This window comes from Copadichromis virginalis, linkage group LG20, assembly GCF_057382275.1.
Source record: "Copadichromis virginalis isolate Kocher_CV1m ecotype Utaka linkage group LG20, C_Virginalis_male_GT1.1, whole genome shotgun sequence".
Taxonomy (NCBI): domain Eukaryota; kingdom Metazoa; phylum Chordata; class Actinopteri; order Cichliformes; family Cichlidae; genus Copadichromis; species Copadichromis virginalis.
The window spans coordinates 6229900-6247027 of record NC_140637.1 but is presented as its reverse complement, the minus strand read 5'-3'; the positions used below and the strand labels follow the sequence as shown (position 1 = coordinate 6247027).

The 17128-nt window shown below is 40.8% G+C and overlaps 1 protein-coding gene across 5 annotated transcripts in view; it reads right to left on the bottom strand.

The window, feature by feature from the left end:
- LOC146684150 (TOX high mobility group box family member 2-like) overlaps positions 1 to 17128 on the bottom strand; it is an 83359-nt gene that overhangs the window by 6249 nt on the left and 59982 nt on the right. For all 5 annotated transcript variants that reach the window (XM_085443958.1, XM_085443959.1, XM_085443960.1 and 2 more), the window contains one exon: positions 2093 to 2323. In XM_085443958.1, coding sequence (XP_085300084.1) covers positions 2093 to 2323 — 231 coding nt within the window. The remainder of the gene's footprint in view (positions 1 to 2092; positions 2324 to 17128) is intronic.

The window sequence follows — 17128 nt, the reverse complement described above, 5'->3', positions numbered from 1 at the left end:
AACACTCTCTTAAACACATCCTGCGCACATGAACATGCACGCACACACAAACATGCACACACATACACATAAAAAGATGCTTAATGTTTCCCTTTCCATCAGAGCCAATGGTACAGAACACCTCTATTTCCTCATCACAGCACTAATACTCCCTCATCTCAATGTGTCTCTCTCTATTGTAGCGACACATCATTTCCATTCCAATCCACCTAGAGAAATGAACTGGAACTTCTCTCTCTCTGTCCCTTTAGCTCCACAATAACACTATCAGTACATTAGTGATAAACCAGAATGGTTGTTGTCATTTGGCACATTACGATGTGAGTTTTGTTTGAAACTGCCTTTCATATTGTCAGAGGGATGTACAAGCCTCTGATGTCATGTGTTTTCCAACAGACTGAAGTGTGTTTGCATGAAGAATGTGAGTTTGTGAGCGCACATGGACCTCTGCGTGTGTGCTGTTATACAGGTATTTTCTGCCAGCATATATAGGTGTGTGTATATATATATATATATATATATATATATATATATATATGTAATGATGAGTGTCTGTGTAGGATGCAACACCATGATGGAAAATGGTGCTATTAACTATAAGGGCTATGAGGCAAAATGAGGCAAAATGATGTCTATTATGCAAAACAAAAAGAAAAGATAGAGAAAAATCCTTCTTAGTAGGAAAAAAATGTGTTTATATACTGTACTGTTGTTGCAGTACTGGAGCCGGAATGAACACATTTACTGATATCAAAATGATACTTTTCTAAATGTTTTGCACAAACACGTCTATTCATTCAGCAAAGGACCTGAAACTTTAATAATCCTAAAAGTTTTCTGAAAACAAGCCACAATGCAGGAACTTGAAATCTTTTTATGTGATTGATGTACACTGGTAAAGCACTAAGCTAGTCTAGAAGCTACACAGGAGCTTTGCAGAGCCCTGTCTGAACTCTTTTACATCCTTTCCTAAAATTACACTTTGTTCATCCCATGAAACAGACGATTTAATTAACAGCTAACAACTGCGATTTCTCTTGCAGGTGAAAACCCACGAAAAATAAAGTGATGGCCGTCTATATCTGTCATCAGTATTACTTCCCACCTATTACTGCTGAACTGAAACTAGAGATCATGTCGAATAGAGAAAAAAAAACAATAGATTGCTCCTCCTGGATAGCCAAGATGCCCTTCAGCTCAATCCAAGGATGAGTCGATAGTGGAGGGAGCTCACTAATTCTGTATTCTAGGCAGGATCAAAATAGAAGGCGAGAGATATAAATAAAGAGAGTGGAAATGAGAACTTCACACATTCCAGCTTGTCAGAGGGCCAATGAAGATACATATTGTGGAGGCTGGTGGGACAGAGGAAATGGGACACTACCTTGGCCTAGCGCTTTGTGGGAGTTTTTTTTTTGGCAAAGATGAGTTTCAATTTTTCTGTTTTATTTCTGGAAAAGCCGTTTTCACTTTCTATGGACACTACACTGCTAAGATAGATGGCTTTGATAGTAATCACATTCACATGTGATTGCTTGCTTTTGCAGAGGTGCACGAGCGCGTGAGTATGTGTGTATTTACCTCCTGCATAACATTATCAGTCCTAGACTCTTTAAATCTCCCCAAGCATGTTTATATTTTTCCCATACTGACCATTTCCTGCCTATAAAATGTCCTACTTTGTTAGTCTCAGACTGTTTTATGGCTGTTGTTGCAGAGAACACTCCCCCTCCCTCCGCTTCCTTCCCTTTGGTAGAATTAAATTTAGAAAGAAAATCATTTTAATGAGAGTCAGGGGAGTGGGGATAAACGGATGGATTATCTTTGGAAAGAGAAGAACTAGCTCATTAAGGTGAGCTGTATCTCACAGCAATGTTCTGGTAATTACACGGCAGATAATGTCAACGAAAGGCTGCCTGCCTCTGCTGCAGCACATGCGCCATCTACTGGAGCGACCGCAATCAAAATGTGTACGCGTGTTTGCGTCATTGCACACTGTGCGTGCTCCCATCTGGAAAGCTCATTTTGGTGCCTAGACTTTTGCACAGCATGTTGTTTTAAACCTTCTGCACCTACACGAAATAGTTTTTACCTGCTTCTGTTCTTCGCCTAGGCTGTCCCACATGGAGGCCACGATCTTGGACACGTCCCCGAAGGTAGCATTTGGGTTTTGGCCCTTGATGGCTGCTTGGGTGTCTCTGAAGAAGAGCGCATATGCAGACACGGGTTTCTGTGGCTCGTTGGGGTCCTTCTTCTTCTTCTTCTTTTGAGGTTTGGGTTTGGGCTTCATCATTTCTGCTGAGGGTCGCTTCTCACTGCTTATCTGAAGACAGAAGAAATGGATGGGGAGAAAGAGAGACAAGGAAACCGTCATAAATCACTTCATAATATCAGCTACCGCAGAAAGAAGTTTTATGTGCCCGATGCATTGGTTGGACAAGATACTCTAGTTTTTCCAGGGCATCATGTACAGTATATGTAGGTTATGCACAAACATACAATTTTGCACAATTTTAGAGAAAGTTGGACTAAATTTCAGTAGCAACCTGTCATGGTCCTGGGCCATGTTGGCCCAGTATTCTTAGTTCCTTGTATTTTTGTATTTCGTTCCTTATTTAGGTCATGTTTTCTGAGTTGCCCTGTTGTGTTGTTCCCTAAGTGTTTTCCCTTCATGGCTTTTACCCCCTGTGTGCCCCTCTGTGTATCTGTGAGCCCTCGTCTCTCCTTATGTTTTATTCCATGTTTCCCCTGCCCATTATGTCTAAGTTCTCCCCGTGCTCTCTCTCCCCCCTGTGTGCCCTCTATGTATTTATGAGCCCTCGTCTCCCTTTGTGGTTGTTTCATGTTTCCCCAGCCCGTTATGTCTGTGTTTTCCCCGTGCTCTCTCTCCTCCTGTCTGAACCTCTGTGCACTTCCTGTTTACTTTGTGACTCTCACGCCCGTACATGTCATGTTCAGTTCACCCCGCCCTGTCTCGTTATGATTATCAGTGTCACCTGTGTTCCCCGTGTGTGCCCACTTTCCTCGTTTACCCTCTGTGTATTTCTGTCTGAGTCTCCCTCTGTTCGGCGTCGCGTTCTCCCTCATGTTGTGTGTAATTCTCCCCGTGGTTCGGTTCCTTGTACAGCTCATGCTTTAGTTTTCCCAGTTTTAGGTTATTTTGTATTACTTCTCGTGGCCAGCAATAAAGCTGTGTTTTTTGAGTTTATCCCCGTGTCTGTGAGTCTGCATCTTGGGTCCTTCTCCTGCCTGCCACACAGCAAACCATGACACAACCAAAACGTGCAAAAAACGGCGGTACTTTTAGTGTCCAAACTGTCCCACAGATTCTTGTGGGAAGCACAGTCAGGTGCTTAGCAGCACTGTTGCCTCACAGCATGGTCCTGTATTTGGATCCACCGACCAGCTGGGGCCTTTCTGTGTGGGCGTTGCATGTCTTCTCTCCAGGTAGGCATGGGTTAGGCTAATGAACAATTCTAGATTGGCCATAGCTGTGAATATGAGCATCTCTTTGTGTTAACCCTGCAACAGACTGGTGACTTGCTCAGGGTGTACCCTGCTTTTCACCCTATGACAGCTGAAGTGACCCCAAATTGGATATGTGAAAAAAATTAGCTGTTAGATTCCTGTGTTACTTACTTTTCAGCATAAATAAAATACTGCCAGTGATACCTACTGATATAAATGTGAAAATCCCACATGACTTCCTTCTTGAACTATTAAGTCGAACCTTTTGCCTGTCTGGCAACCCGGATGCCAGCCTACCTAATAGTGTGACGACAACACCACATCAGCTTTTTACCTCTAAGGGGTAAACAGCTGTAAAAAGATGGTTTTGGTCTCTATAGCTAATTAGCCACTTAGCTGAGTGGGAGGATTTACAGTTCCACTCAACCTTGTGAACGTTAAGGTGTAAAGTTCAGGGTGTGTTCACTTTGACTGACAGGTGGAGGAAGGCAGACATCTACACCTCCACTAAACTCACTGAACTTGACCTCTTGCCTTGTTTGTGGTGCCTTCAGGATTTTAGATTTAAATGCAGCTATGTGATAAATACAGTAATCTCAGTTCCAGTTTAATTTAAGCAGGTTTGGGTTATAGGGACATTTCCCAGTAAGTTTGCAAAATGTCACTAGTTGCTTAAATTAATGGCTGCAGAATTAATAGATATTTTATATTTTCCTTTTTTCCTCCTTTTTTAAAAAAAATGCTTCTTTCAAGTGTACCAGAAATAATGGCATGTTTTCAGGAAACCAGCAGAGAGGGAATTTTCCACACACCCAGTTTGTCAACAATAATACACTGCAATCTCTCGACATTTTCAGGAGGCAAAACTGTTCACATCTGTGTGATGTACTTGATCCAATACACATGAATACATTCTCATTTTCCATGCAGGGCTTTGACTGGGAGTCAAATCCAGGTCACCTGATGCTGGATGTGATTCTATATGGAAATTGCCTTCTTTACGGAGATGAACGGAGACGGGAGAGGGAGCCAGGAGAGAGAGGGAGAGAGAGACGGTGAAGAAAAAGTGATGGCTTGATGTTGCCATTAGTAGCAGTGAAACATCAGTTAACCTGATTTCCTGGTTGCTATAAAGGCAGAAAAAAAACAATCTAATTTCCATCCATATCATAGAAATAATGACATGCGGAATATATGATGATATACATTGGTATTAAGTCAAATGAAAGATGCTGATGTGCACTCGTTGCGGTTGTCGGGTTACGCCGAGTTACTCAAACGTTGTTAAGAGCTCTGAGGGAAGTGACAGCGAATTCTTCTCTATTTTGGCAAACGCGCATCATCTCCAAGGCCAAGTTCCTGTTTAATCATGTTGCATTTTTAAAAAAACTTCTAACCATCTTTGAATGTTTGCTTTCATAATCCACTCATCCAGGGGGTTCAGTGGTAAAGCTCAGTGTGGGTGCAAACCGTGAAAAAAGATTTGTCCCCGCGTGAGTATCGAACAGCAACTTTAGGACATTTAAAGACGTTCATTTCCATTCAGTGCATACTTATCACTAGATTAAGCAAAGGCCGTGTTTTCCCCTTTCACCGTCGATTGGAAAACAAGAAACGACTGCCTTTGAAAACTGCATTGTTTTTAGCGAGGCATTTGCCAAACAACATACTGTATTCCACACAGCATGAAATTAACTAATCAAAATTCAAGGTCCAGAAGCACATTTGGCAGCTAAGGAAAACTTCAAAATGGCCTTTGTGGTGTGAAATGAATGAATGTTCCCCATTCAGGATGATGTGAAAGTATTGCTTGTCTATTTCACAGCTTACAGGTAATATTCTTTTTTTTCCCCCCGTGCGAGTGTGTGCAGTTTCATTAAAAAATAATCATCCCTCACTTTTAGGCAATGAGGCAGAAGACAGGCATTTGAAACGACATCTGTTCCACCCAAGCCTTTGAAGTGAAAATAGAATAAACTGAAGGTAGAGCTAATGGAATGACAAAACATAAAAAAGAAGAAGAAGAAGGCTAAATAATCGCCAGGAAAATTCACATGTATTCATACAGAGGAAAGAATGATGACACACAACAGCCCACAGCAGAATGCAATCAACCAGGAGAATAAAGGGCGTATTCTTTCATTTCTTTCTTTATTTCCACGTTTTATAATCAGAGATTCATGTTCTCAGCTCAAGTATATACAGTAAAAAGCTGACAGTGACTCTGAAAGATTAATAAAGATGGCTCACATACTTCTAAAGAGACAACAGTAAGTGAAAACTGCGCACTCTGCACAGTATTAATAATTTTCTCCCAGAAAAATAAGCAGGAAAAAAAAAAATCACCCCCTCAGATGATTAATTTGTTCTCATCTTTCTTCAGCATGTTTCATCTAAATCTAATTGTGAAAGTGGTTTCCTTCATTTATGAGATTACCTTTATATATAAATATATATGTATTAAAAAAAACAACTTAATGTAAACTTCTCTGCAAAAAAGGCAATTTAACATCGGATCTTTTTTCTTCCTTAACAAAGTACCACAGAGAAACACTTTGTATTAGAATATTAAACTAGGCCCACTGGCCTGTCATTTTGCCTGCTAAATAATCTTTTTGTTTTAATGCGCTCTGCCTGGTTTCCTCACACTCGAGCCCTGAACACCTATTAAGAGAAAACTCCACAGCTTTGACTTTATATTTAAGAAGACCAGTCTCATTAACCGACACAGTCTTCTGTAAAACGAAATATCTTTCAAATGAGAAAGTGAAAAAGTGATCGCAGCCATATTCATCACTATAGTTTTTTCTTTCTGGCCCTACAAACTATCGACGCTGGATAAACACTTACCCACCACACAGCCAACTACACAATATCAAGCTTATTTTGCCGGGTTCTCTCGTGCAGGTACAGTGAACAGTAATGATTATGACAGCTGTTGTTGTCAGTTGAGAAAAAGAGACAGTCACATCCCTTATTCATAATGCAACATCTCGTGGCTCCAGTGCATTCTGGTCTATTTTCTGATACTGCTACTGAGAAGACTGGTATCTTGTGCTCTTGCGAGATGGACTCTCTATGCAAAATGTCAAAACTTGAAACTCTTTTTATTATATGCTTACAACAGACAGATTTTAACGTGACTGATATTTATTTCTTGTCTTGCATCACTGTTATTGTGCTAAAGCTAGCTTAACATATGATGCCATGTTATTTGCCAATTTATTTAGCCATCATTTTTATCTTTTATCATTTTGAAACACAAAGGGAAATGAGAGGGAAAACTCAGCCCCTCACAATCTGAAGCTGTAACTTTAGTTTAAACACAGGCCTTCTTGTTTAATAAGTATTCACATTTACAGTGCTGGATGGATTCAGTGCAGCCACAACAGTTAAATTCACTGCAGCAGTGCAAAGGTCTCCTTTGGCTTATCTTCTAATTGTACATAAAAATGTAAAACGTGTAAATAACAAACTGTGGAAAAAAGTACCAAAGCAAATCCACCTGTAACAATTTACCATGATGTCTTTGGCATTTACATATAAGATCCGGCATTCACATTACAGACAGGCCAGACCAGACAGGTTTATTTAAGTATTTCAGAAACTGTTGATCTACTGGGATTTTCCCACACAACCATCTCTAACGTTTACGGTAAATAGTCCAAAAAAATATCCGGTGGGCGAAAATGCCTCGTTGATGTCAGAGGTCGGAGGAGAACGGCCAGACTGCTTCAAGCTGATAATTCAAAACAAGCACTCTTCGCAACCAAGGCATGCAGAATCTCTGAAAGCACAACGCATGGAATCTTGAAGCAGACGAGACCAAACCTGGACAGCAGAAGACTGGAAGACACTGACGAGTCTTAATTTCTGTCTTGTATCAACAGTTCAGTATGGTGGTGGTGGTGGTGTTAGGGTTGTCTCAGCATGCTCTGGGCCTCTTAATATCAGCTGAGCATCACCTAAATGTCACTGTCAAGTATTGTTGCTGACTATGTTCTTCCCTTTATGACCACAGTGTACCCATCTTCTGATGGCTGCTTCCAGCAGGATAATGGACAATGTCACAAAACTGGTTTGTTGATCATGACAGTGAATTCACTGCACTCAAGAGGCCATCGCAGTCACCAGATTTCAATCCAACAGAGCACCCTTGGGATAAAGAATAAAAGTAGCTCTGAAGGCAAAGGGAAGTTCAACCTGCAGGGTGTACCTAACAGATTGGCTGATGAGTGCGTTTAATAACATTTTTTTAAAGTTAAGTAATTGCCTGCCAATTTTCTCCATGCAAGAGGACACAATGCACATTCACAGAGCAGACATACACTGATGGTAAAAAAGCTTTTAAAGACTGCAATTAGGGGGTCGACCAGAAACAGCACGCGGATGTCTTAGGTAAAAAACATCGTGTCCTGTACACAGCAACAGAGACTAAATTTATTTCCAACACAGCTTTCTAGTTTACCAGGAAAAGATTGAACTATAGAGTCAGCCTTAGCTTGCTCATCCCATCAGCATTTCTGTTGTCTGAGAGCGAGAGAGATAGTGATGGAGAGAGAGAGCGAGAGAGATAGTGATGGAAAGAGAGAGAGAGAGAGAGAGATGGAAGGGGTGGTAGGTGAAGAGAGAGAGATAAGGAAAAGGAGGGTAGCTGTGATTCTGAATGGACAGCACTGCACTGGCAAGACAAGATTAGAATTGACAGCCTGGTAACTGCGTCACTATCAAAACAGCAAAGAGAGAGAGAGAGGGGTGGAGGTGGATTTGGGGAATAGTGAAGAAAGTGAGATGCAAAAGAAAAGAAGAGTCGATCTAAAGAAAACAGGAGTGGAAAGATATAGAAAGAAGAGGACTCGCAACGAGGACTGTGTGCACGCGCGGTGACTGACAAAGCTTAAGACAGATGAAAATTAGACAATAAAATCCGATAATAGCATGAGAGTGTATAAAAGTCTTTCTCCAATCACAGTCTTCTTATCATAGTCATTATCATATACAGTGAACAGCAAAGTGGAGAGTGCTGCATAATGTATCAGCTTTGAAAGGCCATAAAAACAAACAGGAACTACTCTAAGGTGATACAATGATGACTGTTACACAAAAGCAAATACTGGGCACAGCGCTAAATCAAAATGAATGCCATGCACTTGCAAAATCTACACACCTTGTTTCATAGATGCACACACACACACACACACACAAACGCTATTGGTTTTGAGTATGTTACACAGTTTGATCTACACAGTAGCTCAAAGAAGAAGAAGAAGATAAAAACCTATTTTTACATGCTTTTTTTTTGCAGTGAGTGTGCAGTGGCCCGGAGAATGAGCAACAGACTATGAGAGGGTTTTTAAATCTGCAGTTTAAGAACATCAATCGAAAGCCGGTAGTGAAATAAGCTTTGGCCGAGGACTGTAAAAGCAGATTTAACAAGCCGACGTCTCAATAACAAATCATCTAACATTGTTTTCCCGATACAGATTAGCACCTTAATGTTATCTCCAGAATAAAGTACACTTTGAAAGAGGCAAGAAGTGCCGGATGAAGAAAAACTGAGGATGTGGCTATTTACTGGAAATCTGAACGTAAACTGTTTCTTCACCTATCTGCATCACAAATTCCCACAATGGAAAGAAATGCGACATCCCTGATGCGCGCACTACTTTCTGTCGTATTTTAAAGGTTCTCCAACACTTACGCTCTACACTTCTCAGTGATGATGCAGAACGATGACATATAAATGGCTGCAATCCCCAATTCACTTTTCATTGTACAATCAACTGCTGCGTTTTTGATACACAGGGAAGTAGCAAATGATGAAGCGATTGCAGATGCAATTTGCGTAAACTGTCTGTGACTGTTGTTCAAAGTGGTGATTGCAGAGTAATAGCAGATTAAACCCAACGGTTCGTTCTTCAACCTGCACTAACTATTTTTTTTCTTTTTTTTGATCACATGGGGGCAGCGGACACAAGCTGTAAACACAGCGAGTCTGAAGCAAACCGCTTTCCTCTTTCACACTTACAGGAAATGTGGCACAGCAACATTTTTCATTACTGGTGTTGCTCTAATGTCCATCTGATGAATTTCAATGCAACATTTCCTTGTTTTCCTCTCAGTTTGGCTCCTCACCAACTGCTAACTGGCTCTTTATTGGCTAACCTTGAATGTCTGGCTTTTGGTTTTGTGTAGGAAATGTGTGTTTATTGTTTTTTTTTTATTGTTTGTTTTGGAAAACACCTGAAATATGATTCACAGACCTGATGGGAGTAGAATGTGTAGATAATTCTCATTGAGTTCATTACCATGACCGACCACTATTACACACAAGTGCTTGTAGGATCCACTGTTAATAACCACAGCCTTAAATTTAATAAACAATGAAGGAAATTCAATAATATATTTAGATTGCACTACAGTGGAATACATCTTTCAGCAAAACAAATGCGGACCTCTTCACAGTAGCTCAGTGAAGAGCTGCACAGCTTAGTGTGGCGGTTGCAGACACTTAAGCCTTTCTGGGTTAATAAATAGATAAATAGTCACAGTTAAAGCACCAGCAGTGAGAATAATGCGATTTCAAGATGCTATATATAATTTCTTTTCCTGTAATTTTCACCACAAGCTGGAACTCAGGGCAATAAGACAAAAATGAGCTCTTATAGGTGCTGTAGAAGTACAAAAATCTATTGTGCCAAACATCTGTAACAGCAATTGTGTAAAATGTACGTAAAACATAAGCAAGTCTTTGTTAAGTTTCTGTAATTTTGCTGTTTTTTTGTTTTTTTTTATTTTACAACATGCTCTTAGTCATTATTTAGATATCATTTTCAGCTATCATTTGAAAGTGCACCTGCACATGATGCAGTCAGGCCCGTTGTCTCAGAAAATGCTGGCAGGCTACATGAGAATGTAAACACATCTGAACGCGTCAGTCCTCTTTAAATTAAAAGTGACTGTAAATACCAGGACTGGCATCCAAAATTCCAGATGATCGTTAAACTTTTTTTTCCCCACACAGGTTGAATGATACACAACATGTCATAGTCAACTTTGGATACAGGTTAACACAAATTCCTCTTATCTTACGCTACCAAACGCCATGTTAGCTTGGTTTCTCTGTATTCCCCACATCCAGCTCAGGATGAAGACTTGATAGGTTAAAATATGTCTTAAAATATATGCAGTGCCCTCCTCATCTGGAAGCAATTACAGCTCTATGTCAGACTGCCCATCTGTAAGCAATAAGCAGGACTGCATGTCAAAGCCGCTGCAAAGATCTCTGAGTGGAACCAGGCACTCGTCCAGAGAGCAGCACTCATCAAATAAAAAATACAGCCTGGCCTAAACAATAATGAACCGGAAGTGCACATTCGTGATCTTGATCTAGGAGACATGAAAGGATGTTAGCAGAATCGTATAGACCTGATATATAGATATATACATATATCTATATATACATAAAGAAGCCATTATGGAATTTGTATCCAGTTTTGGTACCATGCCATTACAAAAATGGAGTATTTCTACAGTTTTGGGCTGCAATGTGGATTTGATTTCAACTAACATTCCTATTGCTGATACTTTAAATCCAAAGCCATTGCTGAACTAAGCTGCATGATTTATCTGACTCGGGAGAATGACTGACAGCTCTGAGAAGCTCCTCCCTACAAGCTCTGCCTAACAGCACTGGACCTACTTAATCAGCCTAAATTGCAAAGTCGAGGCCCTTGTATTTGGTAATGTGGTGAAAACAGTGGCAAGTGAGAGCTAATTAGATTAACGGTAGTTTAACGAGCTGTTGGAGGGGCCCCCGCAGATTGGATTTTAATAAATAGTGGCAAAAGCATCTGCTATGCACTTCCTGGCTCTGCTGGCATCCTAATTGGCCCCAGTGGGTTGCTGTATCTCAGCGCTACACAGTGCAATTTAAGAGGAGAAAAAGGCAAAAGAAAAAAAAGCTTATCTTCTGTCCAGGTAAGTCTGGGGAACGAAATAAAAAATATATCTGTATGATTGCGTGGCTTCACAAGCGAGCTTTATCAGTGTTAATACAATGCTAATGCCATGTCAAAGCAGGAAGAGAGTGCATCTGCAAGTCCAAATAGAGCAGATTTGAACATATTCATCTTTTCCTATTGTTTGTTTTCGAGATGATATGTTCCCATGATGAGGTCTTTGTAGAGGCAACAGCACAGAAAGGAAAAAAACAATTAATCAAACATGAATGAGCGACCGTAGCAGGGTTATTTCCATAGCAACAGCCTGAGGGGACAACTTGAACCCTTTAATGTGAGCTGGTGATGTCTCTTTGTAAACATCTGCGCAGCGGGGGGAGAAAGCCAATGAGAGAGCCTGGCAACAGAGGCATCACAGGGCAGCAACCTCTTGGTATCAATCGAAGTTTCCATTATCTAGAGCTGAAAGGACCGAAAAGTGCTCTAAAACATTCCATTTTGAAGCATTTGGAGTTGATAAGTGTCTTTGTACTTGTGCTGTTAAATGCACGAAAACACCTAGGTGTTTTTTTCAGAAAAGCATCTGGCTGATTAAAAGAAAATATCTTATGCAAATGACAAGAAAAGAGTGATGTTACAAGGAATGAGTTAATTCTTGTAGACATAATTCACCTGGTTTAGCTGCTTGAAGAATCACTTGGATGGTTATCAAAGCCATTTATACAAACAGACTTTCTCAAAGTTGTGCCTCTTACACCAGCTAGAAATCACAGTCATAATCTCTCTCATAATCTCTCTTTGCACCCTGTAAGTGGTGGCCTCCAGCTGTGACCAACAACAGGCACCATACAAGTGCACAAACAGCTTTTATCAAGGGTTTGCTTTTTGTTGGCCGCAAAGGCACCAGACTAATTGTCATTTCACAATTCCCATTTAAAGCAGCGGGAATTATCAAAGCAATCTGCCTTCTTTGTCCACTGGTGGAATTAAAATGCACGAACGCAGTCTTTGAATTTACAAAAGTAACAAGACTAACAAGAGTAATGCATGAAATGGAAAGAAAAAGAGAGCCTCGTGTTCTGAAAGTAACTTGATTGCAGTCTAAAAATGACTTAAAGACCATAAGTATACAGTAGCAGAATAGTAATTCAGTCAACCACAAAGCTCTCAGCTTGTAAAGGGGTACGTGAACAGCCTATAGTTTTCAGCGGTTTATGCTTAAGTCAACAATCCTTCAACAAATCTTCAATCAGTTCTCAGTCAAATGCACAGAAGCAAAAATCTCACGTTTTCAGAAGCAGCATAGTCAGAAACAGTCTTTAAAAGCTCTAGAAAAAGATTTGAATAAGGAGTTTTTTCCACTCTCCCAGGGATCAAACAACTCATCAGAGACTGGGCTAAATGCGGAGCACGACAGCACGACTGCTGGCAGCGGCAGGTATCCGTAACCTTCTTACAAACACTCTCGTCCCAGACCTCATTGGTTCCCTGGGCGAGAGTAATGGCTTCTTTGCGCTGGGCTGCGCAGTGCTATTGTAGAATCACAGAGCGGTTAATTGAAACAAATGACTCTAATAATGGGACATTATCCCCACAGGCTGGCTTTGCGGTGGGCCTAATTAGCGTCGCGGTGGTGGCGAGGACGAGTCACCACACTGATCCCTTCATAGGAAGGCCCTCTTTTAAGTGGCCAGCATGGGATTCTCTGCCTTGTAACATGTAAGGGCGCCAGGCGGTAAACATAAACATGTTTAGTCAACCCCCGTGTCGCCCAAGGGCCCACTGTGCCAGGTGCAGCTTTTTTCCCCGCGCTCTGCTAACTCTACCTTCCTGACTGAGCGAGCTCGAAAGGTTTATGATCATTTTAATTTGTTTTATGATGATTAAACCCCCCAAAACAAAGACTTTTCTCTCTTTATCATACATATCTAAATAAACATATCACTTTTTTTATCTGATGACTGGTTCGGTGTCCGAATAATACATTGAACCTGTTCGATTCCCAAGCACAACAGGTGAAAATCAACACAATCTCACATTTGCAGCATTTTTGCGTGATAACTGATTATGATTTCAAAATTGCTCCACTTAATAATTTTGTTGATTAGGCTCCCCGATTAATCAACAAATCATTTCACCAATTATTATGATTATTTACAATTTTTCACACCGTCGCATGGCATCGCGCTCGCCTTCGGAGTGCCAACGGCCTGTAACTAATGTGACAACACGGGACACTGTTTCCCAGACGTATTTTCATCACCGCTGGAATCTGTTTTTGGCATTACTAATTGTTTACTCTTGTACACGATGATCCTAGAAAGTCAGATATAATGCAGTGTTCAAATCTCTGTGACCAAGCTGTTTTAAATATTCATTAGATGTAACAGTTGCCTAAGGTTATTTGAATTAGCGGCATGAATATTCATGAGCCCCAATGAATGTGCATTTGTTTTTAAAGCTCAATCCGTTAATGCCCGTCTTCATTACTCCATTTTGAACCCTGCATAATGAGCAGCGCAAAACAAAGCTTTACTTTTTTAAAAAGCCCGATTCTATTTTGAAGCCTACTTGTCTCGGTTTAAACGAAACGGGAATGCCCCACCAATTATCTTGCCGTCATTTCTTTTGACAGCTACAAGACACATTGTTCACCCCTGTTGTGGAGTGTAGCACTGAAGGGCATCTGTCTTTTTTTCTTTCTTTTTTCCTCTCTCAATTTTTTTTTTTTTTTTTGTGAAATAGAAAGCCGCAACAGAAAATATTTCTACTGTTCCAAAAGTGATTTATCTGGGAACGTCACCAAGATGTCATATCTATTCCAGTGAAAGGCAGCAGAGCAAGCGGGTCATATGAGATATGTCTTAAAAAACCTACGATGGAAAAAAGATGGCTGTTTCAATTTAAAAGGAAAAAAAATCCAGCTTCACTGAGCATGTCATGTCAAACCCAACTCCAAATATTGAGAAAATATTTTAGATAAATCTACTTAAATAGCGGACAAAGGAAAGACTGACACCTTGCACTTCACCCTAAGTACTCAACAAACAGATTCTACTATGAACACTTTCTGTAAACTCAGCATCTCCGAATATCCTAAATATCTCAAACATGACCGTGTGCACTTTATTTTAACTCACTTTGATCTCTTCGATAGCTCGATAGCTTCATCTTACATCCATGCACTCTCCATAACCACAGCTGTCAATACGATTTTTATGTCACCGCCCTAAAACAGTTGTGGCCTTTCCGTAGCCGTTCCTTGTCGCAAATGCCAAGCGGTGCAAGTGAATTTCTTTCTCCAGATTAAACAAAATCAAATTAAGCCAAGCCAACCTAACCTTGCAGCTTACTCTTCTACTTTTTCTGGAGACAAAGGCAAACAAAGACACACGCACATATATCTATAAATATACACGCACATGGTCAACACACACATATATACCGAGCACCCACATGCTGCACAAATAGTAGCAGGGTGCAAACACGATCTACTTATGATGTGAAGACACCTTTAACTGCACTAAAGTAAGACCTTTTATTGGATGCATCTTAAAATTAATGCTTATGTTCAATCAAGATGGCTAAATATGAAAGTGAATGCTGAGCTTGCTGTAGTTTTCTATGCACAAGCCACCAAAAATGAACCGACCAACCAACCAAAACAACTCTGACTGACAACTTGTCCGTGATATCAACATCAACCTGTCAGCAGAGGGTTAAAACTGGCCTGTCAGTCACACATCGCTGTGCCAGAGATATTAAACTAGAACCACATATTTATCAAAGCTCTACACAATTCCTGGCTGGAGTCATGTGGCTGGATGTGTGTAAGAAACTTGTGAAATTGGCCAGTGTTTTTTTTTCTTCTTTTTGGTGGCAGGGGTTTTCCTGCTCTGTAACTGGCCTCATTACACTAGTAATGAGACAGGGCCTCATGCTCTGTTTGAATATTTAAACACAGTGGCCCCCCCTCAAGGCTCCACGTTGGGGCCGCTGTACAGACTCCTCCTCGACCTCTCATTACCGCCTCCCAGCGAGGGTCACTCTTGCTTTAATTTTTTTATAAGAGACTGACCTTGCCTGCAACCCCCCCGCCTCCCCAGCCCCTCCTTCTCCCCTGCGCCACTGTGCCATCAGCCAGACCTGAATGATCAGGGCGCTTGTTGAACACGAGACCCCTGGGTGCCACCTTTCCACCAAGTGCCGGGATGGCAGAAATGCTGGCAGCTGAGGATGAGACAGGGATTCTCCCTCAGCAATGAGCATTCGCACGACAGCATGTTACATTTCACAGTATCCAGTCATCCAAGACTTGGCTCGGTTCAGAGAAGCTGACAGACTAGGTCAGCGGTGTGAGGAGGAGTTTTGAGAATGTAGGAGCTTCGCTGATAGACAGCTCTGTCTTTTATAACAGCAGTGTTGATGCTGCTTCTTGTTGGAGTTCCTGTAAAAGGTGTAATTTTAAGTCTAAGAAATGGGTCAAAACTGGCAGTTGAGAACTGCTATGATGAACAACACGCAACCGCAGCAAAAAGGATCAACTTCTGGATCTCAACTAAGTGCTGGATTTGACAGATGAAAATAAAAATGGAAAAAAACCCAAAACAAAACAAAAACATACATCAGTGAATCTGAAACATTCAATGCATCTATTTGACAGATTTTTTTTTTTTGTTCCCTACATCCACTGCGCATCTCGTTGATTCACCAGCTACTGTAATAGTTCAGCTGCCTGTGGAATCACAATTAGATGGAAAAAAGAAATTTGTCTGACTAAAGGAAGAAAAAAAAAAACAGGGCTTTTGAAGAGAAATGACTTCCGCGCGGTCAGAAAGCTCAAGATTATTAATACAGACTACAGCTACAAGGACAAACTGATGCAAAATTACTGTATGTGCCCATGCAGCACTGTGATGGTCAATCCACTGCTCTCAATCCTGTAATGATTTAACTCTGTTTGCTGTAGGATCGATGTGAGCTGAAAAAGCGAATCCCAAAGCAGCGAGAAGTTTACAGAGCATTAGCCTTAGGCTAAATGTTGTACAAAAAACAGCAACAACATCCCTCGAGATGAAGCGTATCTGTTGCTCCAGCTGAGCTTGTACTTGTAGGAGGTTTTAAATGTGCAGTGAAGGATAGCTGTTACTGAAGAGAAGCGTATCCTTAAGGTAATGCTGTCGACTTTTTATTTGCTTCGGCGGCGGTGGTGAAAGAAGGCTGTTGAATGATTAGCGTTTTGGTTTTTCCCAGTTATCTCCTTCAATTTTGTGAGTTTATTGTAAGGTTTTTGTCAATACAATACAACAAAGGTAAAGGCTTGTCTCTTCATTGCTGCCCCTGGTTACACTGAGAGCTTATTTCTATCCACCCTTATTATTCTTTAAGCATGCAGCAGACATAAATTCAATCTTCCTTATTATACCTTTATCAGTATGAAATTAAGGTTAATTGACTTTGCTGGGGAAACATCAAATGAAACATCCCTAATGGAAGCAAAATGAAAATAACGTCATCTCCAATTGCGTTAAAATATTTCTCATATACAGCCTACTTTCCTATTCCTCAGCCTCAGAAATAAGCTCCTCTTGTCCCAGGAGATAATAAATGAATTGAATCCCCCCCTTCCCATTCCAACCCCACCACCACCACCACCACCACCCCTCCTCCTTCTTCCTTATCGGTCATCTATTTTTCCA